The sequence below is a fragment of the Podarcis cretensis genome (assembly GCF_951804945.1).
Source record: "Podarcis cretensis genome assembly, chromosome: 4".
Classification (NCBI taxonomy): Eukaryota; Metazoa; Chordata; class Lepidosauria; order Squamata; family Lacertidae; genus Podarcis; species Podarcis cretensis.
Genome location: NC_137173.1, coordinates 24014811 through 24039280, shown reverse-complemented (window position 1 = coordinate 24039280; position 24470 = coordinate 24014811). Strand labels below are relative to the sequence as shown.

Here is a 24470-nt window from a genome sequence, read left to right as displayed (position 1 = left end):
CACTGACAACTGGGAAACACTGGCCTGCGAGTGCTCCAGTTGGAGAACAGCCTTTACCAAAGGTGTCATGGACTTTAAAGACACTCGAACTCAGGCCGCAAGGGAGAAGCGTGTCAAGAGGAAGCCATGCTTGGCAAATCCACATGTGATCAACTCCCGCCTGGAAACCAATGTCCCCACTGTGGAAGGACACATGGATCCAGAATTGGCCTCCACAGTCACCTATGGACTCATTCTTAAAACCGTGTTTATGGAAGACAATCTTACTCGGCTATGAGTGATCGCCAAAGAAGAAGACTACTACTGCTTTACTATTTGGGGTTTTTAATGGATTGTGATCTTAACCCTTGGCTTATCTTTGTTTTGACATTTTATTTATCCTGATTATGTCTGTTTTTCTTCTTTAATAAATGCCTTTTAAAAGGAACCAGAATATAGGTTTCGCAAGCTGGAACCGAGGGGGCCCCGACACCACTGCGCTACTCCTCGCCTCCTCAGAGACAGAGGCCCCACCCTTTAACCGCCGCCGGTTTGGAAAGACGAGCGCAGTATTTACTAACGACGCCTATTGTAACGTCCTTTTTTTTGCAGTGCTTCATGGGAAATGCAGTCGATAGCGGGCCGACTTTTCCTCAAAAGCGAGGATCGCGGCCGCCAAGAACTGCAACTCCCAAGAAGCCTCGCGGCCGGCATTGTCCAGCCTGTGGCGCTGGGAGCAGGGAGGATGGCGGCAGGTTTGTAAAAGGTCTGGCGGGTGTATTCGCTGCGGAGTAGCAGCCCGATAGGAGGGCGGGGGGAGGTTGGCACTCGTGGAAGTTTAGGTTTCTTCTTACGACGCTGTGAGGTAATTTGGGGTCTCCCCAAATATCTGCGGAAATCGTCTTACTAGATTAGTCGGTCTCCAGAGGCCGCTTTCTTTTCTTAATTTTGTCTTCTTTGTATGTCTGTCCGTTGTGTTTTATTCTCTTCTTTCCCTACACTCTGTATTTATGGGTTGTTGCCTTTTAATATGAGAGAGCACAGGAGGTGTTGCCGTTTGTCACCCTGGCTGAGGCTTAGCCCAGTTGTGGCTTCTCTGATATATATATATACTAAATGTTTTGTCTCTGCCTGTGTTAAGCCCAGACGCTTATTTATTTCAAAAATTATACACTTCCCACACACCCCTCTTTGCGATAACGAAAGCTGAGGTGGCTTTCAATTAAAAATCACAAATGGCAATAAAATTAGAAGCAATACCAGCTATGAGTCCTGATTCTTAAAACTTTTTGTTTCCTGTTTAGTTCAATAATAATTTTATTATTTATCCCCTCCCCTCCCCCAAAAATCTGACTAGGTTTCCCCAGCTGCTCTGAGTGGCTTCCAGCAGAATATAAATACATAATAAAACGTTAAAAACATCAGATGTCTTCTAAAAGTTGTGCACTTCTTAATCTCCTTGACATCTGAAGAGAGGGTGTTACTGCCGAGAAGGCCTCTGTCTGGCCTCCTTCTGGTCCCCTGTAACTTTGTTTCTCACATTGAGGGAACCAGCAGACCTTCAGAGGAAGACCTCAGCGTCCGGGCTAATTGATGAGGGGTGGAGATGCTCCTTCAGGTATACTGGGCCAAGGCCATTTAGGGTTTTAAAGGTCAGCACCAACACTTTGAATTGTGCTTGGAAATGTACTGGGAGCCAGTGAAGATCCTTTAGGACCAGTGTTATATGGTTATCTATGTTATACAGTTCTATTCTCTGTAATCCAATACCTGATGAGGGATGATATTTCTGAAACCACTGAGATTGTTTCAGGAAACTTAGTTGAGAATTTTAAAGTCAAATTTAAAACTTCTTAATCTTTCTTAATGGTGGCTCTGAGTTTTTTTATATGTTTTATGTGTTTAATATGTCTGGATTATAAATTTTTATAGATTTAATTGTTTAAATTATGCTGGGAAAGGCTGAATGAATGAGTAGTATTAGTCTTTTTTTTGTTAAGTTTTATTTGCTGTTATAATCTGAATTAATGTTAAAATACGAATTAATGATTGCCTAGCCTGCCCCATAGGGACGCGGGGGGCGCTGTGGGTAAAACCTCAGCGCCTAGGACTTGCCGATCGTATGGTCGGTGGTTCGAATCCCCTCGGCAGGGTGAGCTCCTGTCGTTCGGTCCCAGCTCCTGCCCACCTAGCAGTTTGAAAGCACCCTTAAATGCAAGTAGATAAATAGGTACCGCTTTATAGCGGGAAGGTAAACGGCGTTTCTGTGTGCTGCGCTGGTGCAGGCTCGCCAGAGCAGCTTCGTCACGCTGGCCACGTGACCCAGAAGTGTCTTCAGACAGCGCTGGCCCCTGGCCTCTTAAGCGAGATGGGCGCGCAACCCCAGAGTCAGTCACGACTGACCTGTACGGGCAGGGGTACCTTTACCTTTACCTTTAGCCCGCCCCATATTTCATGTAACCAAGACTGAAGGACCAGGCTGGTTCTATCTGGACTCTAGGTGAACACTGTCATGCAAAGAATGATGGATTCTGTGTATCCACTTGATAAATCTTTGTTTTATTGTACAGGTACTGAAGTTGGGTATCAAAGACCTTGGCCAGCGATATAGATTAGTTAAGGTTGGACTACAATAATTATTTCCCAGATGGCCACCTCTACAGATATGAATTGGGAAGAAAACTTGATCGCACACTGGATGTCTAATGCTCCCCATGCTGGAGTTATATTAAATCCTGCTTTCCATAGTTTGAAAACCACTAGAGCCCTCAGTATTGACGATGCCTCACCAGGTATTTCAAGTAATTCACTACACAGTTCCAGCAGCATTTCTCTAAGTGAAAACTCTCTACAGATACAGCAAGCTGTTGCATTGAGCAGTCCTTGTGGGGACAAGTTGGACATATCCGAAACACTTTCTCCAATTTCATTTGCTAAGGAGGAGCAAATGCTAATTGTTAAAGATGCTCCAGGTCAGTGGGTAGCCCTGCAAAGTGATACTGAATGTGATCAGCTGGATGGTCTGGATGAAGAATGTTGCACTGATCTACTTCTTCAAAAGCTTGAGCAGGTAAAAAAAAAAAAAAAGCCTTTATTTACACCTATTATTTATTCTGTCTAGAAAAAAAGCAGTATTTTCGCAAGTCGATACTGCACAATTTGTGACCCAATAAGATGAACTTGTATACTGAACCCCATGAAACTATGATGGTTGCAGTTGTGCTATTCACTACTATATTCTGGCTCTGTTAAGGAGGCAGTTTAGCTTATCCTTTGGCAGGTACATTTATGAAACAATGTTGTTTTGCTTGAGATTGGTAGGCTTTACTGATGAATTGAGGCTTGAATTTCAGTATGGTATTGCAATGCCTATTTGTCTATTTTAATTCTAGTTGTGTACTAATATGTAATTGTACAGTCCAAATGGCACTTGTTGGACTTGGGCCCTAGTGTAAATTGTGGTCACTTTAGTGTATTCTGATGTGTCTGTAAACTATTTTCTTACAAATAAAGATTAGATTAATTGCTCTAATATGCGAGTTCTAATAATGTATTTGGCTTCTTAGCTCAAAGGACTGCAACAGCACAAGCAGGAACAGCTGAAAAGGCAACAAATGGAGCAAATTCAAAGGCTAATGGAAGAACAACAGAAACTACTTTCAATGGTCTCTGAGCAGCAAACACATACTGGTAAGGGGACATGCTGAAATAGTCTTTACAACTGTAGCATGGTTAAAACAGACAGAAATAGATAAGGTTTTTTATGCCTGGACAGTGCTAAAATACATAAACATTGCTTAGTCAAATAGTTATTTGGTCAGGAATTCTTGTATCAAATCAGAATTGGTACCAGGGGCTGCTTTCCATATTACAGCTTCCCAATAAGGATCTGTCCTTGCAAGTTCCTCTTGCATCTTTAAAATTAGTATTTATTGGGATGTTGCTTAAGCTCTGAGACAGACTCCATTTGGGTGCTGCTAATGTTTGCAGGTCATTTTCTTTTGCTTGTATAAACTGACATGCCCAAGTTGCATTTTAAGGACAGAATGAACATTGTGGGATTTCACTGGTGCTGGGAAATCATATTGTTTAGAATAGTTTTCTTTAATCTTCAACCCACCATGCTGAGCACAGTCCATAAGCCATTTTTTGTGGCCTGCCAGTGGTCTGACATCTCCTCTTGCCCCTTTTTTTGTGTTTGCAAGGCCAGATAGGCAGCAAAAACAGGAGGCTTACTGAGCCCTTAGTGGGCCACTGCATAGCTGGTGATTGTGCTTAGCTCAGTGGGTCACAAGATACACCAATCTGTTCTAAAAAGAGATGCAATACTCATGATGACAATATTGACTCCTGACTACCAAGAAATGGAAGGTTCTAGTTATTTTGACGAGCTTCTTGATCACAGATGAAGTAAACAAATAGTGGAATATACAGTGGATATTACAAAATCCTCAATCAGAAGTTTTGCAGTTGTTTCTTATCCATCTTTTGCTACATGGATAGTTGGCAACTGCATGCCTAAAGCATTGCGAGGTTTCAGGCTTTCTTGATAATGGTTCTAAAAATCATGTTACTGGCAGAATACATAAAGACAGGAAAAACCACACCCTTTCTGCTATTTCTCTACAAATGTCCTCTGCTATGGTTTTCTGTTTAACTTTAAGGCTTTCATGTAATGGAAGATTGCTTGAGTCAAAGATGTGATCATCCATCTCACTCACCTCCTGTGCCGTCTCTTCCACCACATCGCAATGGAGACAGTGTTTATTGGAACAGTGGGCCTTGCATTCCTTCTCCTGTTGAACAAAAGGATTCTCTTCAAAAATCCAAGAACGGGCAAATATTGAAGGGAACCATCTCTGCAGATCCTTTTTGTGAGAGAGAGGCTTTAGATTTGTCTTTCAAAATGCAGAATGAATTGAAGGTTGAAGATCAAAATGACATTTCAGGTAAAACATTCATCTAACTAAACTAATTATTAATATTGCTTGTATGAATACTAATATCAGAGGTTTTTGTAAAGGTTGCTGAGAACATATAAATATTGAGGTCCAGAAATGTGCTTGCGGATGCTGAGCATGTTCTTTAATTCTGGTGATATGCTGCTTTTTCTCCAGAGTTTCAAGCAGTGCAAAGAAATCTTCCAGACCTACCACTGAATATCAGTGGTAGATCATACAGTGGAACCTCGGGTTGTGAATGTGATCCGTGTGGGAGGCATGTTCGCAACCTGCAGTGTTGCGTCTGTGTGTGACACAATTCGGGGCTTCTATGCATGTGCAAATAACGATTTAGCGCTTCTGCGCATGTACGAGCACCAAAACCCAGAAGTAACCCGTTCCGGTACTTCCAGGTTTGGCGCGTCCATAACCCGAAAACGCGCAACCCACAGCTTTCGCAACCCGAGGCATGACTGCATTTTGCTTCTTTCTGAGCCTTTTCAAGGCTCTGCATAAGGCATAGGAAATTTCTTCCACTCCTAGCTCTGTAGTGCTAAGAGCTGAGGAGGAGATGGACTTTCCCTACAGTAGCACTGGGCCTCAGAGAAGCTCAGAGCACCTTTGATGCTCATAGTGCTAACACAGAATAAGACACTGCCTGTCCTCCTTGGAGGGGTGAGTATCAGTCCATTAGCGAGCAATTATTTGGTTGGCTATTAAGGACAATCAGATTTTTAAGATCACTTTAATACTACTTTTCAGCCATCATCGGTAATAGTAGTAGTAGTAGTAGTAGTACCGTAAATGCATTGGGCACAATTCATTCATGCTATGGACACAGAAGGCCCAACAGGGCTCAGCAATAACCTCACCCCAGGTTACAGGCAGTAACATGGACTTTAAAGGGAAGGGGAAATTTTTGTAGGATAGACGTATTCTAAGCAAATACATAAAATCATTGGTAAGCATGGAGGCAGAGGATATGATTATATTGAACCCTGTTAGGTTTCCTGATTACACCTATAACATTTAAAGTGGTGCAGTTCGTATGTTCACATCATGAGCTCGGAAATATTTTAAATAGCCCTGTAAAGTAAATATTGCATATGGGGTGGGGGCTAAAGTTAGGAGAATTAATTGTATATATCAGACTATCTATTTATTGAGTTGGAGGGTGAGCTGAGCTGAGATTTAACTTTCTGGATCATAATTGTAGCTACTGAGCTACACCAAATACCTTCACTCAGAGATGAAACACATTGTTGTTTTGCATAGGAGATCATATATATTGTCAAGAGCCAGCGGACCTTCCTATTTAAAGCGTGAAGAACTTTATTCATTAAAAGAGCTTCTGGATTTGCAGTTGTTATAAAGATATGGCTGAAAGATAAATTGACTGGCTAGACAATGACAAAGGGACTGATTAAAATTCAGTTCCAGGTTCCTGCTGCAATTGTGACACAAGTGTATGTAGGCAGGTGTAACTTTCGGGACTGATGCCTGAGTTTGCTTATTTTCCTCATAATTCCCTATGTTTTCCTTTGGTTGTGTTTGAATTGTAAGCATGTGGGCAGGGACTGTTTTTATTTTATTTCTGTGCCAAGGCATCTTACATATATACAAAAAAAACCTTTAAACTACAATATCCCTACAATACAGTACAACATATATGTCTGTGTTGTTCTTATGTAAGCTACTCTAATGTCTGCTCAACTTAGAAGTTGAGAAAATCTTAAATATTAGTGAGCTAGTAAACTGGTACTTTGAGTAGAAATTGGCTAGCTGATCAGCTACACTGCTTTTTGCAACAGATAGCTCAAGAGGCCTTCTGTGTCTTGAATAAGGGCTTGATCAAACAAAGAAAAGCAAGGTTTGTAACTTGAATGAAGGGTGGGCGGGCGGGGGGGCTTATCTCCTCTGGCTTCATGCCAGCTGATTGAAATGTCAAGTTTTTTCTTTATTTTGCAGGAGAAAATAGTCAGATTCTGGAGCAAAATCTACTTGGACATGCAGATGGTGACATTAGTTGTAAAAGCACTAGGGCTGCAGAGACCTCTGAAAGCCGGACTGGAGGGAAGTGCTTGGAAACACCCAATGCTGAGGAAAGGTGAGTTTGTATGCAAAATGGCCTTGATACCCAGTGAACAACCCCCCACTTCCCAAAAAAGAAACCCAGTTGTGAAGGTAGAAAACGAGCAGTGGCAACTACCCAGTGTATTGCACAGAGTGTCATATGTACAATGACCTGAAAGCTGGACAGAAATTGTGTGTGTATGCTTCTTCTCTGCGAGTCAGGAGCACACTGCACAAGATTTCTGTCCCCTTGAGACCAAGGTAGCTAACCTGGAGAAAATGAAAGAGGCCTTCGAGACATAGTTGAGGTGTCTTATTATCAGGGTCCTCTTCTGTTATGGGGAATGAGGGTCTTTGGGGAAGGAGGTTGTCACTCTGAGAAAGAGAGACATGATTCCTTTTAATAATAATAATAGTAATAGTAATAATTTATTATTTGTACCCCGCCCATCTGGCTGGGTTTCCCCAGCCACTCTAGGTGGCTTCCAACAAAGATTAAAAATACATTAAAATGTCACACAGTAAAAACTTCCCTGAACAGGGCTGCCTTCAGATGTCTTCTAAATGTCAGGTAGTTGTTTATCTCTTTGACATCTGGTGGGAGGGCGTTCCACAGGGCAGGCACCACTACTGAGAAAGCCCTCTGCCTGGCTGCCTATAGCTTTGCTTCTCGCAGTGAGGGAACCGCCAGAAGGCCCTCGGCGCTGGACCTCAGTGTCTGGGCAGAGCAATGGGGGTGGAGACGCTCCTTCAGGTATACTGGGCCGAGGCCGTTTAGGGCTTTAAAAGTCAACACCAACACTTTAAAGGGATCCATTCCTTTGTGATGAACCAATATCCTGTATTTTATAAGATCTGACAATAAAATGTGAGTCTCTTGCAATAGACCTGTTGCTGCTAGTATTCAAGAAAGAAAACAGACATTTGAAGAGTTCCTAGAAGAACAGATACGACTAGAAGAACAACGGCTGAGCCAAAAAGGAAATAAAAAGGTTAGTAATTAGAAATGCTTCTTGCAGTGATATATAAAATGTATAACAACTGTGAGAATAAGTTCCTGCTTCAGTTATGTTGGTTTCACTCTTGTAGGTGCAACACATGAAATTCCAGACTTCCCAAAAAGTTTTATATGAGTACTTTGATAGAGCAAGCAAAACACATAAATAGAAATATAAGAAAATGAAAAGGTCTTTTTGTTTTTGATTTTTAGGATTCTGAAAGATCAACATTACAGACACCAGTTGCAAAACGACCCTTTCTAAAACGAGGTGAAGGTTTAAGAAGGTTTGCTGGTGCAAAATCCAAAGCAGCTAATCAGAAAGAAAGCAAAGTAACTCCTCACCTTAATGCATCAGAAGTAAAAAACTCAGTTAAAGCCGACAAGCCACAGCTTCACCGGAAAACGGCCACTTCAAATAAAGAACAAAATTCTGACAATTTTGTGTCTAAAAATAGTAATCAGAATGGTAAAATGAAGAAAGCTCCAGCTCTTCCCGCTCGAAAAACAGCAGTGCTCAGAACTTGTGCAGGGAAAGCCATCCCTTCATCTACAAGACGAAATCCCAGTGAAAGGAAATCTGGACAACTGAGAGAGTTTGCCAGGTCAGAAATAAATGGTGAAAGAGAAAAGAATAAAGATAATATAATGGCACTTGCAAAGCTGGATGAAATTGGCTGCGAGTTACCCAAAGAAAAGTATGCACAACCAGCACAAGTGACCAAACATCTTACAAATTCCTCTGAAAAAGACCTAGACCTCTCTTTTGAACTTTCTTTCCAGAAGAAATTGGAAAACTGGGATACTGAAAAGGAAAAAGAGGAAATTGAATTGGATGAATTTTTGTTTCTAGAGCAGGCTGCTGATGAAATCTCCTTTGCCAGCAATTCCTCACTTATTGTAAGGATCTTGGATCAAGGCCAGCAGATTTCTACAGGGCGCAGACTGTCTTCTACTCCCATTAAATCAAGGCAGCAACAACAGCAGATAAATGTGCAGGACGCTACAGCTGTAGAGAACCGAAATGGAGACGCATGTGTTTCCCAACCAGCAAACGAGAAGGACAGAGGGATGATCACTGAATCCCAGGCATCTGAAATGCTGAAGAATCATCAAAATAAAATTGACAGTAAAATGCTTCAGGCTTTCCCCACTGAGTTTCAAGGTTTTGGTGACACTGAGTGGGACGAAGATAAATCTGGTGAAAGTAGTGATGTGACTTTGGGGTCTGAGGAGGAATTTGAGACTACCATAAAGCCTGCTGAGAGAGCTAAAAAGTTTGATTTGAGTCATAGAGGTGACAGTCCTGAATTTTCAGAGTACAAAGAAGGCACAAATAGAGATGCCAACCTTGGCTTACTGGAAAAAAATGTTGGTAGTATCCAGTGTAGCAAGATAAACAAGGGTTCTGAATTTCAAACTGTGTGTTGTGCAAATGGAAATCAAGTTGATTTTGATGACGAAACATCGTGGACGGACTTTGACGAGAATGGGAGTCGGTGTACCCAAGTACCAAATGATGACTTGGTTATTAAAGGACCATTGTCCCCTGACTGTTCAGCTACGAATGAGGCATTTTTTCCAGATAAAAGGATCAAGAGGAAGATTGCCGTAGCAAAGAAAGGGGATGTTCTGGCCAGGCAAAGTTCGGCAGACAGTGAGGCAATTGCACCCCCCACAACAGATCTGATGCTGAAGCTCTTTCCTTCTCTGAGGCCCAAACAGAAGGTAGAGGCACAGCAAAGACATGATGCCAAACCCAATGTGTCTCAGGAAGAATCGGGAGGTAAGCAAGAGGGATAAATGAGTATTGAATTGAGCATAATAATCAGTCCCATAAATCTCAATAGCAGCAGTAATCTTCAAAGCCTATATCCCTCTGTCCCGCTCTTCAGCTTGCAATCTCAAGGTTTTAGATTCTTCAACAAATTGCCAAGCAATTTATTGGAGCCAATTTGCTTTTCAGACTGGTTTCTATTGTAATGGCTACAATTTTATGTGTTTTAAGCCCATTTATTTCATCCAGTCTTAACAGCGACTCACTCATAGTTTCAGTCTGGATATGTATGCGTAAAAGCTGACCTGGAAGTCAGCGGAGTTGGCTTTAAAACTCCTATAAAGATGGCAAAGATCAGAGAGGGTGGGAAACTGGTAAAACGTTACCACACAACAGTATGGTGCATACATTGACATTTGTGCATCAAACATTGTGCACCTGTTCTTTGTCAGAAGACACGGCTCGTTCCCAGCTATTGAGAGAGAAACTTGTTGAATTGGAAGTTGAAATCGAACGGTTTAGGGAAGAAAATGCGTCCCTCACAAAACTTCGAGAAGAGCGTGAGAAGGCTTTGGAGAAGTTCAGGTAACTTAAAGAGCCTGTCTGATTTCTATCCTGTTGGTGCGAAGTTGATTTAACCTAGAGCAGGCTTGCCACTTAGGACCCACCTGCCATCTATGACAGCCCATTCATTTAAAATAAATCCATCATTTCCTGTTAAAAAGCTCAAGGTGGCTAACAATGTATAAACAATAAATGAAACCCACATTACTAGAAGCAGCAAGAAACAAAAAGATAAAAGGCAGCTATTGAAAACAAGTGCATATTCTCAAGTGATAAAAACATTTCAATGCAGATAATTACAATACAGTCTGGTGCAGGAGCTTAAAATGACCCCCCCCCAAAAAAAAACCCCTCCAATAAGCAGGAAGGAAGGTTCTAATGAAGTGATGGGAAGAGTTTTCTTTGAGAGGGTCTTTCATAACCTGGGTGGAGGCCACTGAAATGGTTATGAATAGTATGCCTGGTTCTACTAGGGCCCTCTTTTGGGTGCCAACTAAGTATAGTTCAGGGGAATGCACAAGAGAGCTTAAGATATTAAGAGACGAGTAGGTTTCCCTTCAGTTATCCTGGTCCCAAACCATGAAGGGCTTTAAATTTGCCACTAGCAATTGGGACAAGATACAAGCTGGAAGCCAGGGCAGTTGTTTCAATAAGAGAGTCACATACTCTGATGAACCACTGAGCTGCCATGTTTTGTACCAGTTACAGGTTTCTGGACTTTCTTAATAATGAGGCCCTATGCAGAAGGCATAGTAGCCCAGCTGTACAGCATGTGTTTAAAATGGCATGCAGGACAATGTGCAAGCCAGTGGGACCCATAGAACAGGGGCAGAATAGTACCTAGAAGTCCCTTCCCTTAATATTAAATTTCAAAGCACTGACATCTAGATAACAGTTGATAACAATGCAATTGACTAATTCAGCTGCAGTAATAGATGACAGAGACAATGCATCATACAGGGCTAATTAATTTAGTAGTTTGCAAACAATAAACTATGCAGCTATTTTACTGGGCATTTGGAAATTTACCTAATTTGCTAATCAAGAAATATTGTGGAGTTTCTGAAGATATGGCCTGTTGGTTTACTGGGATTTATGTAGAGAGCCATGAAGGATGAGCCAAGAAAGCTTGAGGTCTGTTACAGCAACAGTGCCTGGTGGTTGTGTTCTAGGAGAGCTTTTTAAAAATATACTATATGGGGTGGCTTGTGGAGCTAACAATCCTAAGTTATAATGTTATCAATAAAACATACAATTTTTCAAGGAGCAGCATTTTTTGCTGTTCTGAAATAATTACTGTAAATTTTCAGGAAAGAAGTTGCTGACTTTGAACAACAGAAAGCCAAAGAGCTCTCTCGAATAGAAGAATTTAAAAAAGAAGAAACAAGAAAGCTGCAAAAAGAACGTAAAGTTTTTGAGAAGTATGCACAGGCAGCTAGAGCTATTCCAGATAAAAAGGAACGGGATGAAATTCAGGTATGAATGCAAGGGAAAGCCTATATGGTTACTTTGATTGGGATCAGATTTACTGGTTGTTGATTTAAGGTGAAGAATGTCCACTGAGTAATTTTATTACAGGTATTGCATTTATTACTGCAGTGTAAAGTGATTTGTCTTTTTCTTCAGTTTGCGTATTTTAACATAGCAGAAAATGACCTGCTTGCATGTTGTTTTCTCAAGGCTTTGAAGCAGCAAATGGCAACCTTGCAGGAAGATTTAAAAAGAAGAGAGACAAAATGGTCAACAACCCATATTCGTCTTAGAGACCAGATAGAGGCCTTAACTAGGGAGAATGTGCAACTACGGGAAGAGATCAAAATTATGGAACGATTTCGTTTGGATGCTTGGAAGAGAAAAGAAGCGTCTATAAGCAAGAAGAAAACTGGCTGTGATAAGAAAGCAGAGTCAGCAGTAAGGTTTCTTTCCCCCTTCTTTTCTTTTATAAATAATTTTTATTAACAGACCAATCAAATCAAATCACATAAATTCAGAATTACAGAGCCTAATTTTAAATTTTTGTTGGGGGTACCCATATTTCAAGTTCCGAAAGGGATCCAATCCTCTTGTTGCTGCTGCTTTAAAAGTCCACAAATCTGTCCAAATAATGTTCACAATTCTGTCCAATCCTTTCTTGCTGTTTTCCACATCTCTTCTAGTTGTTTTCATATATTTTTCCTTTGTCTTTGTCTTTGTGGCCTCTGATAGTCTCCATAAGTGGGTTGAAACAAATTTGTATTCCTGTGTGGATTTTTCCGTTCGTCCAAGAGTCATATTTCAGACAGCTACCGTATTTCATCGCTTCCATAAAGAAAAACATTCTTGCTGTCTACTCGTTAACTTTTCACAGGTCTGTCACCTCTTTCTCAGTCTTCGAGGAGGTTCTGCCAGTAATCCAATATGAAAACAAAGCTTCCTCCCCCCGATCATAAATCTTTCGACAAGACCTGTCAAAATGGTGACTCCCTTTTTGTTGCTGCGCCATCAAAAGCCCTTGCTCTTTTCTCGATCTCACAAGCCAAACTTTTGGTAGTAAATCATTTCCACATAGTTTTTAATCATCCTGCTTAGGTTGGTTATGTGACGGTTCTTTTTGGGGAGGGGTTATTGGTTAATCACATAGAAGAAAAGGAAAAAAAGTCCCCCCCCCATCCAGTCCCGCTGCGGCATACTGAACCTGGTGTATTTTCTTCATGTTGTATTCCGTTAAATCCAACCCGTCGCTCTCGTTTCACAGAGGTCACTTCAGTTAGCAGTCTTCACTCCTGTTCTTCACTTGAAATATGTGCATTTGCTTCTTTTCCAATTATATATTTCGAGCTGATGCAGCCAGTGCGCTATCAGAGACAGCATCCGGGAGAGCCGGACCCCACCCGAGGGCTTTGTGCCTAGTGCCCTCACCCCCTTCTTTCGAATCCGGGGGTGAATTATGGACACAGCAGGAAGGCAGCATTCCCCGTTCCCTTGGGGTAACGAAGGGAGGCTGCAAACTCCCATATCAGCCTCTTAATTACCTCGTGTGGGTCGGAGAGATGTTATTGTCGGCCATCTTCCAATGCGCCTCCTGGCGGCCCCCCTGTTTCTTTCCCCCTTTTATCTCTTTTCCGGCGTATCTATCTCTGTCTTCTATCTCTTTTCCCTTCTATCTCTTTTCCGGTAGAGTGGTTAATGTGACACACTCAGACTAGGAGACCCGGGTTCAAATCCCCACTCAGTCATGAAGCTCACACTTTCTCTGCCTAACCTATTTCCCAGGGTTGCTATGACAATAAGAGTTGCGTGGAGGAAAAATGCACCTGAAACTTGCCTGAAAAGGATGAATTAAGGAAACACAAACTGCCCAGGCACCTTAGGTTGCACAAATTTGACTTACATTTGCGTACTTGTCATTATTGAGAGTCAGGCTGATGTTTTTGAGCCATTAGTCCAGGCATAGGCAAACTCCGGCCCCCCAGATGTTTGGGACTACAGTTCCCATCATCCCTAGCTAACAGGACCAGTGGTCAGGATGAGAATTGTAGTCCCAAACATCTGGAGGGCTGGAGTTTTCTATGCCTGCATTAGTCTGTCTCTTTTGGTAGGAGAGTTTTGTGTGTGCAGCTGTTAGGGTAGAATTATTAATGTGGGACTGTTGGGACAGAATTTTTCAACTTTTTATTTGACAAGCTGCCTTCATTTCTAAAGTGTTTGAGCGAGTATCCGGAGTCATGCGAGCACACCTTTCCTCCTTACTAGTGCTCCCCCAATCCAAATCTGCTCTGGAGGATTCCTCAACTGTTCAGGGCACATGTTGGCAGGTTGTGGGGAAAAGAGTGAGAAGCCCACTTGGGAAGGTGGCCACTGTTGGCTTTCACTCTATATTATATATTACTGAACAGCTCTCAGGCACACAGTTCCAAGTATGATTAAGCAAAAGTGCATACATGTTGTAAACAGCTTCCTACCATATTGACTTTAGTTTTATGTTGCAAATAGCTTTGTGAGCTTAATTTTGAAAAGCGGTGTATAAATATGGTAAAATAATCACCTTTTACTTTTCGGGGAAAAGGTTTGTGTTCCTGAATATTATCATTGTAGCATTTTAACAAAAAAAAAATTCTCAATAGGCCCCTGCTTTACATTCCCCCCCAACAGCATTCTCCAGCTATATTGCAAAAAAACCAGACTCTGCCTTCAATTCCTCAAGCAGAAAAGAGCAGCAAGATGAATGGCAAAAGTGATCTGTCATCAGAAGGTAACTATACTTAGGATACAGTACCATTTCTAGTAAGCAGCAATATGACATTTTACATGCAAATCTGTATGTTACATACCTCGCCATTCTGACACTTCTGCTACCTCCAAAGAAAACCCCCTGCTACTGGTATGTTTTACAGTAATTTACCCAGGAAGCAGTAATGCCACTGATAATATTTAGTGTGGGCCTCAAATGAAATAAAACATGAGGTAGCAGAAAATTAGAGAGGGATGTACCTACCTTCTTCCCATGTCCTAGGAAATATAAAATATTAGAATCATATTTTTATTCTTGTTTGAAATAGGAAGACCCTGTGCAAAATTTAAACTAGCAGCTGCACCTGAAGAGAGTTGCTTGAACAATGTGGCAGTGACTTTTGAAGATTCCTCCAAAGCATTTATGGCTGTAAGTAAAGTACAAGAATGTTGGCTCTTGGTTTCATAAGGCAGTCTAGGGCAGCATCAAGGAAGTAAGAAACCGCTGGGGAGGTTGCTATGTTAAATCTCCTCTTGCTCTTCTTGACTGTTCGTGCTGCTCCTTTGGTTGAGAAATAACCCAATTTTTATGGATCAAATTTATATTCAGTATAAAGGTATGCAAGGTTATAGATACTCAATTCTAGGGAAAACAGTGTTACATTCTCATTTAAAGAATGTAGGATACTGTAGTTGTATACAGTGGTACCTCAGGTTACATATGCTTCAGGTTACAGACTCCGCTAACCCAGAAATAGTGCTTCAGGTTAAGAACTTTGCTTCAGGATGAGAACAGAAATTGTGCTCCAGCGGCGCAGCAGCAGCAAGAGGCCCCATTAGCTAAAGTGGTGCTTCAGGTTAAGAACAGTTTCAGGTTAAGTACGGACCTCTGGAACGAATTAAGTACTTAACCCGAGGTACCACTGTAATAGGGACGCAGGTGGCGCTGTGGGTTAAAGCCTCAGCGCCTAGGACTTGCCGATCGAAAGGTCGGCAGTTCGAATCCCTGCGGCGGGGTGCGCTCCCGCTGCTCGGTCCCAGCGCCTGCCAACCTAGCAGTTCGAAAGCACCTCCGGGTGCAAGTAGATAAATAGGGACCGCTTACCAGCGGGAAGGTAAACGGCGTTTCCGTGTGCGGCTCTGGCTCACCAGAGCAGCGATGTCACGCTGGCCACGTGACCCGGAAGTGTCTCCGGACAGCGCTGGCCCCTGGCCTCTTAAGTGAGATGGGCGCACAACCCCAGAGTCTGTCAAGACTGGCCCGTACGGGCAGGGGTACCTTTACCTTTACCTTTACCACTGTAATAGATTTTAGTCCCGTTTTGCTATTGGCATCTTTTCTCTATAGAACAGGAATAGAGCATGCTTTCAGGTGTAGTATTTTGTGGGATAAGCACAGTCCAGGAAATTTAGGTTTGCACATTTAAACCATGGCAGACCCGTCATTGTGGAAAGGGTCCTTTAACGGTAGTCTGAAGACTTCAGTAGAGTATTTCAGTTTACATGAATGAAGCTTCTCTTGTGGAGAAGTTCCCAATTTGTCACCATTTAATGCCCACAGTAATATGATTTGACTCTCAATACAGTTTTTCCCACCTCCCATTTCAGAATTTACCTGGTAATGGAACTGCTGAATCATCACCATCGCTAAGTACTGATTCATCAGACAGTGAAGACGCAATAGAGAGTGAAGCCAATCATCCTGATGGAAAGGTAGTAAGTTGTTGTTTTTTTCTAGCGCATGGGTGGGGGAACCTGTGGCTCTCCAGATACTGCTGGACTCAAACTTCCTTTGGGGCCAGCCAACATGGTCAAGTTCAATGGGAATTGTCATCAACATCAGGAGGGCAGCAGGTTTCCCATCCCTGCTCTGAAGCTATTCCAGAAAGTAGTACTGGGAGAACATTGCTATGTAAAGGAAATGCTTGCTCTTTCTTGCCTCAGAAAGGATGACCAGTTCCATACCTGCACCACCTATGAAAGTGCAGTGCTGCTGCTGCTATGCTTGGGAGCCTTTTTGGATCTGAACTAGATGTTTATGCCATTCTGCCTAATTTTCAGAATGGAGCCCAAAGAACGCAGGGAAAAATAGGAGGTGGTAACTATTTATGTATTTTTCATATTCATATACCACTTAACTACTATCGTATCTAAGCACTGTACAAGAAATAAAAAAAATCAGAAAAGGTGAAAATTGGTTAAAACTATAAAACCAGACATAAAGTCGTCTGGAATAAAAGTCTGGAAGTTCAGGGAGCTTCACCAAATTGGGCCTGCAATACTAAATGATTGGGCGGTCTTTAGGGTATCCTGGACCCATGTTATCAAGGCCCTTGTAAATAAAGACAGTCTTATCAATAAAGTTTTGCTATCTATACCAAGAGATTTATGCATGTTCCTCTCAACTAAGCTTTCATGCTGTTAAGTTGTGGGTTGACATAGCAGACGACACAGCGATTTCTCCAAGTAGCTCTTTATTTTGTAAGCTGGAATAGAACTGACTGCAAACAGCTCAGCCGGCCTGCTTTTATAGGCAGCCGGCTGTCAACATTGTAGCAACAACAGCCCAGAGTTCCCGCCTAAAATAACTGACGTGGACCTGAGTGAAAACTATCTACAGACCTGAGTGAAAACTATATACAGTATCCCCCTGCTGGCCCAGGGTGAAACTTCACTACATAACACCCCTCCCCACCGAGATAAGGCGTTAGTTACAATCGTAATGGTTTCCTTATATACAGCACTACGCGTAATGGTTCAATTAGGCACAAAAGCATATCGGTTACATTTCCCATACTTAGACCAACAGTGATGCATGTCCAACAACATAGTCCTTTAAATAAGTTGGGCACTTGGGAACTCTGCCAGACTGCCGGGGACTGGTAGCCAAGTCCGGAGGGCCACACAGTTCTTGCTGAGGCTGTGGTGCGACCCTAGGTGGCGTTGGAACCAACTCGCCTGGATCCGCTGCTGTGGGTGGAGCCTCCGCAAGTGGAGTGGTCTGAGTCTGTGGTAAGTCTGGCAGACCCTCTGAAACGGCTTGGTTCGGCTCCACGCTGGCAGTTTGCGAGGGAGGTGTAGGTGGGGCCTCGCCATCTGTACGTGTCTCTTCTGGAGCCGCAAGCGCAGTTGGGGGCACCTCGGTAGTGTCCAAGTCCCCAACCCTGCGCCTAAGCTGGTCTATGTGCCGTCGCCACAAGCGTCCGTCTTCGAGTGCCACCTGGTACGAGCGAGGTCCAGTGACTCCCACTACTGTGGCTGGCACCCAAGGAATGTCCCCCACATAGTTCCGGGCAAAGACCTGGTTTCCTGGGACAAATGACACAGCCTGGGGGTTCAGCCACGGCAAAGTCCGGGTGTAGCCGGTCGAGCGGTGACCTGAGGCGGCGGCCCATAAGCAGTTCAGCAGGACTCCGCCCTGTGGCCGCATGAGGGGTGATGTGTTGCACGAACAAGTATTCGGCGACCCGCTCATGCCAGTCTCCCCGGTCCAGGCGCGCCAGTGCCTCTTTTGCCGAGCGCACCATTCTTTCCGCTTGCCAGTTGCTGGATGGATGAAAGGGTGCCGTTAGGGCATGGCGGATCCCCAGTCCCAAAAGATACCGCTCAAACGTGCCTGACGTGAACTGCGGTCCGTTGTCAGAGACAAGGAAATCAGGACACCCATGCGTTGCAAACAGGCCTCGCAGCACCCGGATGACAGCTTTGGTAGTGGTGGAGGGCATCAGGGCGACCTCCAGCCATTTGGAATAGGCGTCCACCACTACCATAAAGGTCCGGCCGTGAAAGGGGCCAGCCAGATCGATGTGCACCCTTGACCAGGGTGTCTTTGGCATCTCCCAGGTGTGTCCCTTAGCTGCCGGTGGTGCAGGCCTCGACTCTTGGCACGCTTGACAGGCGGACACCCAGGCAGTGATGGCATCGTCCATATTAGGCCACCAGACGTAACACCGAGCCAACGCCTTCATTTTGACAATTCCTGGGTGGCCAACGTGCAGAGCCTCCAGGACGCGCTGACGGAGTCCCTGGGGAATCACGACGCGGTCTCCCCACAGCAGACAGCCGCGATGAGCTGAGAGTTCATGTTGTCTGGTTGCGAAGGGCTGGAACTCCGATGCAAAAGGCCCTTGTGGCCACCCCCTCCACACCCAGTTGAGCACCCGGCTGATGGTGCGATCCTGGGCAGACGCGGAGGCCACAGTGGCAGCCGATACAGGCGCTGCCGGAAGATCCTCAATCAGAAGGAGCGATGAAGCTGGAGCCGGGTCTTCCACAAATGCTGGAAGAGGGCAACGGCTGAGGGCGTCGGCATGGCCCATCGATTTCCCCGGGCGATGGATGAGCCGGTAGTGGTAGGCAGCCAGGAAAACAGTCCATCGCAGCATGCGTGGCGAGAGGACCAGTGGAGTTGGACGATCACCGGCGAGGAGGCCCAGGAGTGGCTTGTGGTCAGTGATGAGGTCAAAAGTCCTGCCATAGAGGTATTCATGGAACCTCTTCACTCCAGCCACAAGTGCCAGTGCCTCCTTGTCAAGCTGGCTGTAATTCCGTTCCGTCGGAGATAGCGTCCTGGAAAAGTAGGCGAGCGGTGCTTCTCTTCCGTCTGGAAAACGGTGACTAAGGACAGCACCGATGCCGAAAGGTGAGGCGTCGCAGGCAAGGACCAGCGGCCTGGATTCACTGTACTGTACCAGCACACTGTCTGATGAAAGAGAGCCTTGACCGCGTTGAAGGCCGCCGTCTCCCGATGACCCCAGGCCCAAGGCGTCTTAGTGCTAAGGAGTCGGTGAAGAGGCTCAGCCACGGTGGCTTTGTGGGGCAGGAACATGTTATAAAAGTTCAGCAGCCCCAGGAACGCCTGCAACTCCGTCTTGTTCTTTGGGGTGGGGGCCTGCTGGATAGCGTGGATCTTGGATGTGGTCGGGTGAAGGCCGGAGGCATCGATAAGATAGCCCAGGAACTCTACCTGTGGAACGGCGATCTGGCACTTCTCCCTCTTTACCTTGAGCCCGGCCTCTTGGAACCTGGTCAGCACGGCACGGAGGCGCTCGAACAGCTGCTGGTGTGAGTCTGTAGACACCAAGACGTCATCAAAATATGGTACCACGCCCGGAAGCCCTTGCAGGAGACGCTCCATAAGGCTTTGGAAGATGCCAGGAGCCACACTCACCCCGAACTGCAACCGGCGGCAACGGAATACCCCCCGGTGGGTGATGATCGTCTGGGCTTCAGCAGTGGCATCATCGACGGGCAGTTGTTGATAGGCTTGGGCAAGGTCCAGCTTAGCGAAGACCTTACCCTCACCCAGGGAATGCAGCAGGTGTTGGACAACAGGAACCGGATAAGCGTGCTGCTGAAGTGCCTTGTTGATCGTGCACTTGTAGTCAGCGCAGATTCTCACCGACCCATCTGGCTTGACAGGCGTGACGATGGGGGTTTCCCACTTGGCGTGGTCAACCGGCTCCAAAACTCCTTGGGCGATCAGTTTGTCCAGTTGTTCGTCCACCTTAGCCTTGAGAGCAAAGGGAACCCGGCGTGGCTTTAGCTTGATGGGGGCAACTTGTGGATCAAGGCTAAAGGAGATGGGCGTACCTGTATATTGCCCCAAGGTGCCGTCGAAAACCTCGGCAAAGTCTTTGACCAGACCCTCAGTCTCTGCGTTAGAGATGCAGTTGATGCCGGTGACTTCCAGGCCGAGGGCATCAAACCAGTCTAGCCCTAGGAGGCTTGGCCGCTGACCTTCGACCACCACCAACCGGAGCAGGCCCGAAAAATCCTTGAAGGCGATCCGGAACCGGCCAACGCCTACCACGGGAATGTCGTTTCCCTGGTAGTCTCTCAGGTGTACGCGGTGAGAGTCGAGTTGCCTTTTGGACACTCTGGGTACCAGTCTTTTGATGGTGCTCCATGACACGATGGACAGGGCAGACCCGGTGTCGATCTCCATGTCACATGGAGCTCCTTCAATGAGCACCGTGACGTTCAGCTTGCGTCACGTAGGCGAGTCGGTTTGGCCAATCGTGGTTCCAGACGGGCAGTGGCAGTTGGTGAGAGCGAAACAACTTTCCTTGGCAGACTGGAGTGAAGACTTGGACTTGCGAGTCGATGAAGGGGGGGGGTGTCAGATGGAGCCGATCGGCAGACCTTAGCAATGTGGCCCCTTCTGGAACACTTCCTACAGATGGCGTCTCTGAATCGACACTTGGCACGGGAATGGTTGCCTCCGCAGCTGGCACATTCCGGTTGGCCCTTGGACTTCTGTTGGAACTTCCTGCGCTCCCGCTTTGTCTGGTGCACGTCATCGTCTTCACTGGAGGATGCCTCATCACTGCTGGCCTCTTCATGATGCACTGGAACTGGCTCCCTAGCAAGACGCGGGCTGCTGGACTTGCGGATCTCCTGGGCGGAGCGTTCAGCAGCTTCTGAGGCCACAGCCTCCTCAATGGCTTTCTGTAGCGTGAGGTCTGGCTTGGCGAGGAGACGCCGTTGCAGATGAATGTCCCGGACCCCGCAGACGATTCGATCCATCAGGGCATCGTCTAAGTCTCGGAACTCACAGTGCATTGCAGCCTGTCGCAGGGCGGTGGTGTACTTGTTGATTGACTCCCCCTCTGCCTGGTTCCGGTGGTAGAACGCATGGCGGGCAGCAATCTTGGACGGCTTTGGTGCGTAGTGGTTGCGGAGCTTCTCTTGGATCGTGTCCCATGGTGTTGCCTGGACTGCTTCAGGCGCAACCAATGCTCGGGCCGTCTCAAACACCTCAGGCCCACAGAGGCTGAGGAATAGGCCCCGCTTCCGATCCTTTGATACTGCTGTCAGCTCGTTGGCTTGGAGGTAGCAGTCGAACCGAGCGAGGTAGGAGTCCCATGATTCAGAGGCTGGCGCAAACGGCGGTAGAGGCTCTTAGCCAGAACAGTCAGCTCTGAATTGGTTCTGTCCAGTGATTTCGCTCAGTGATTTCGCTCTGTGATTCAGCTCAGTGATTCAGCTCAGTTCAGAGGCTGGCCGCATCTGGCTGTGCTCTGATGTCCATCGATCCCATCCTCGTCGCCAGTGTTAAGTTGTGGGTTGACATAGCAGACGACACAGTGATTTCTCCAAGTAGCTCTTTATTTTGTAAGCTGGAATAGAACTGACTGCAAACAGCTCAGCCGGCCTGCTTTTATAGGCAGCCGGCTGTCAACATTGTAGCAACAACAGCCCAGAGTTCCCGCCTAAAATAACTGACGTGGACCTGAGTGAAAACTATCTACAGACCTGAGTGAAAACTATATACAGTATCCCCCTGCTGGCCCAGGGTGAAACTTCACTACATAACACATGCTGAATTTAGGTCCAGGCCCTATTATGCAGAAGAAACCAAATTGCCTACTTTTATACAGTCTTGCAGCTGTTTCCCATGCATTTGCCTAATACTCAAGGTCAGTTCATGCTCAGCCACAGTTAATGGTTATACCCAACAGCAAATGTGGGAATGAACCTCAGGCTTGTATGATCTTTCTCAGTGCACAGAGAAACGCTTGTGCTTATGTGAAGGCCTAACTCAAGAGTGATCTGCCTACAAAAAGAGGGTGGGATAGTTCTTTTGAGTTTGTGTGGCCCACTCATGTAAGCCCGCAATTAAATAAGAAAAATCCTACATCAATTTCTGGGCCTCTGGATTTGTGAAGTATGCTCCATACTCTTGAATCTCTAAGGGCACCATATTTAGAATTGGGAGGGATACTATCCCTTATTATCAGATAAGCTCTGTTTGGGTTTGTTTGTTTTGGCCTCTTCCCCTTTCTTATTCTCTGCTCGGCTTAGCCTGTAGAACAGTCAGAATTGTTACGATATATGCTTTTATTTCACTTCTTTCAGGTTGAAAAGATTTTAAAAAATGGATCCCACCTGATTATTTTCCCCAATGGCACACGGAAAGAAGTGAGCTGTGATGGGAAGACTACAACTGTAACCTTCTTTAATGGGGATGTAAAGCAAGTTCTGGATGATCGGAGAGTGGTATGTATCCAGTAAGAAGTATGTGCCATTCAGATATGGACAGAAGGTTCTATTAATGCTAAATCTGTTAACTCTTCTCAACAGATATACTATTATGCAGATGCCAAGACTACGCACACCACCTACCCCACAGGCTTAGAGGTCCTACATTTCTCAAATGGACAAATAGGTAAACGGAGACCTGGCTGTCTTGCTTGTAGCCGTTTAGGGAAGTTTTTATATTTAATGCTGTATTGTTTTTAACACTCGATTGGGAACCGCCCAGAGTGGCTGGGGAAACTCAGCCAGATGGGTGGGGTATAAATAATAATGTTTTATTATTGTACTGCTCTATAAATTGCTGTGTATTTGTGTGTATTGATGGCACACCATTAAATTGCAAGAACTACTTACAAGGCGTATGAGTATTCTGACATGTGGTATGCTCATTCATTCCTTGCAGAAAAGCATTTTCCAGATGGAAGGAAAGAGATTGTATTCCCTGATCAAACCATTAAGAATGTGTACACGGATGGGCGAGAAATGACCATTTTCCCTGATGGCACCATTGTCCGCACGCAGCAGTAAGATTTATTTTCATAAAACTATTTTAAGGGTTAAGTTTGGACTGCATTTACTGCAGCCATATAGAAAAAGTAAAGGTAAAGGTACCCCTGACCATTAGGTCCAGTCACGGATGGCTCTGGGGTTGCGGTGCTCATCTCGCTCTATAGGCAGAGGGAGCCGGCGTTTGTCCGCAGACACCTTCCAGGTCATGTGACGGTCTTTATGCTACCCTTACCCAGTCTGGCCAGCTTCTGGCGAACCAGGGCAGCACATGGAAATGCCATTTACCTTCCCGCCAGAGCGGTACCTATTTATCTACTTGCACTTGATGTGCTTTTGAACTGCTAGGTTGGCAGGAGCTGGGACCGAGCAATGGGAGCTCACCCCATTGCAGGGATTTGAACCGCCGACCTTCTGATCGGCAGGTCCTAGGCTCTGGTTTAACCCACAGCATCACCTACGTCCCATATAGAAAAAGTAGTGACACACATTAAGAATGCCCTTTGAGGAAACAAGACTGGAGGAAGAGAAAGGCTGTCAAGAACGAAATCCTCAGTGCTGACTGTGTTATGACGGTCTTCATGCCACCCTTACCCAGTCTGGCCAGCTTCAAGATGGGTGCCAGAGAACATGAACCTGCTGGGCAGATGTCAAGATGATAATCTCAGCAATTTAAGAATACTTCCTGTGTAGGCTAAGATTTGTTGTGCTGAAAGTACACATTGGGAAGAACCCAAATGATGAGAGGCAGAGATGCTGCTTAAAGTTACGTTTTAAGTAGGAAGCTGTAGTAGGTATGGCAGTTAGACCAACAGAACAATTAGCTGCATTCTTAATTGTACCTCCAGCAGAATTTAGCTATAACGTAACATTGGTTTTAAAGGTTGCCTTTCTATTTTAAGGGATGGAAGTAAGGTTATCGAGTTCAGTAATGGCCAGCAGGAAGTGCATACAGCCCATTTCAAGAGACGGGAGTATCCAGACGGGACCGTTAAGACAATGTATGCTGATGGACGCCAAGAAACGCAGTATGCTTCAGGTCGAGTTAGAGTTAAAGATAAGGATGGTGAGATTATTGTGGACACCATCCTCTAAAAGTTCATATTTTGTTCAGGTCTTAATATGTTTTCTCTTCTCAGAAAATGTTTGTAAAGGTTGTACATAGTAAAAATGTTTTGTCAATAAACTTGTTTTTAAAGATTAAGGCTACTCCTACTCACACAAGTCCTAATATGTAAATAGCAATACATTTCAAAAATGACACTTAAAACTTTCTGTTTCTTGTTTTCGGACAACAACTTGTTGCCAAAGCAGGTTACAACCATTTTGAAGCAATCATACACACTTTGTTCCTTTTTACAGTAAGCCCACATCTTACATTTAT

At 44.9% G+C, this 24470-nt stretch overlaps 1 protein-coding gene across 3 annotated transcripts; it reads left to right on the top strand.

The window, feature by feature from the left end:
* Positions 1–336: 336 nt before the first annotated feature.
* CPAP (centrosome assembly and centriole elongation protein) lies at positions 337–24290 on the top strand. Of its 3 annotated transcripts, none has more exons than XM_079973340.1 (17): positions 337–734; positions 2550–3049; positions 3546–3669; positions 4644–4928; positions 6888–7026; positions 7879–7984; positions 8203–9775; positions 10219–10351; positions 11641–11806; positions 12011–12241; positions 14462–14561; positions 14869–14969; positions 16148–16252; positions 22400–22540; positions 22625–22709; positions 22983–23103; positions 23989–24290. In XM_079973340.1, exons 2-17 carry the CDS (start codon positions 2627–2629, stop codon positions 24179–24181), a joined length of 4026 nt encoding a protein of 1341 aa, XP_079829466.1. In that variant the 5' UTR covers positions 337–734; positions 2550–2626; the 3' UTR covers positions 24182–24290. The 3 variants fall into 3 exon arrangements, with proteins under 3 accessions (XP_079829466.1, XP_079829467.1, XP_079829468.1); XM_079973341.1 differs by having other exon boundaries at positions 337–745; XM_079973342.1 differs by lacking the exon at positions 337–734 and adding an exon at positions 820–844.
* Positions 24291–24470: the final 180 nt, after the last annotated feature.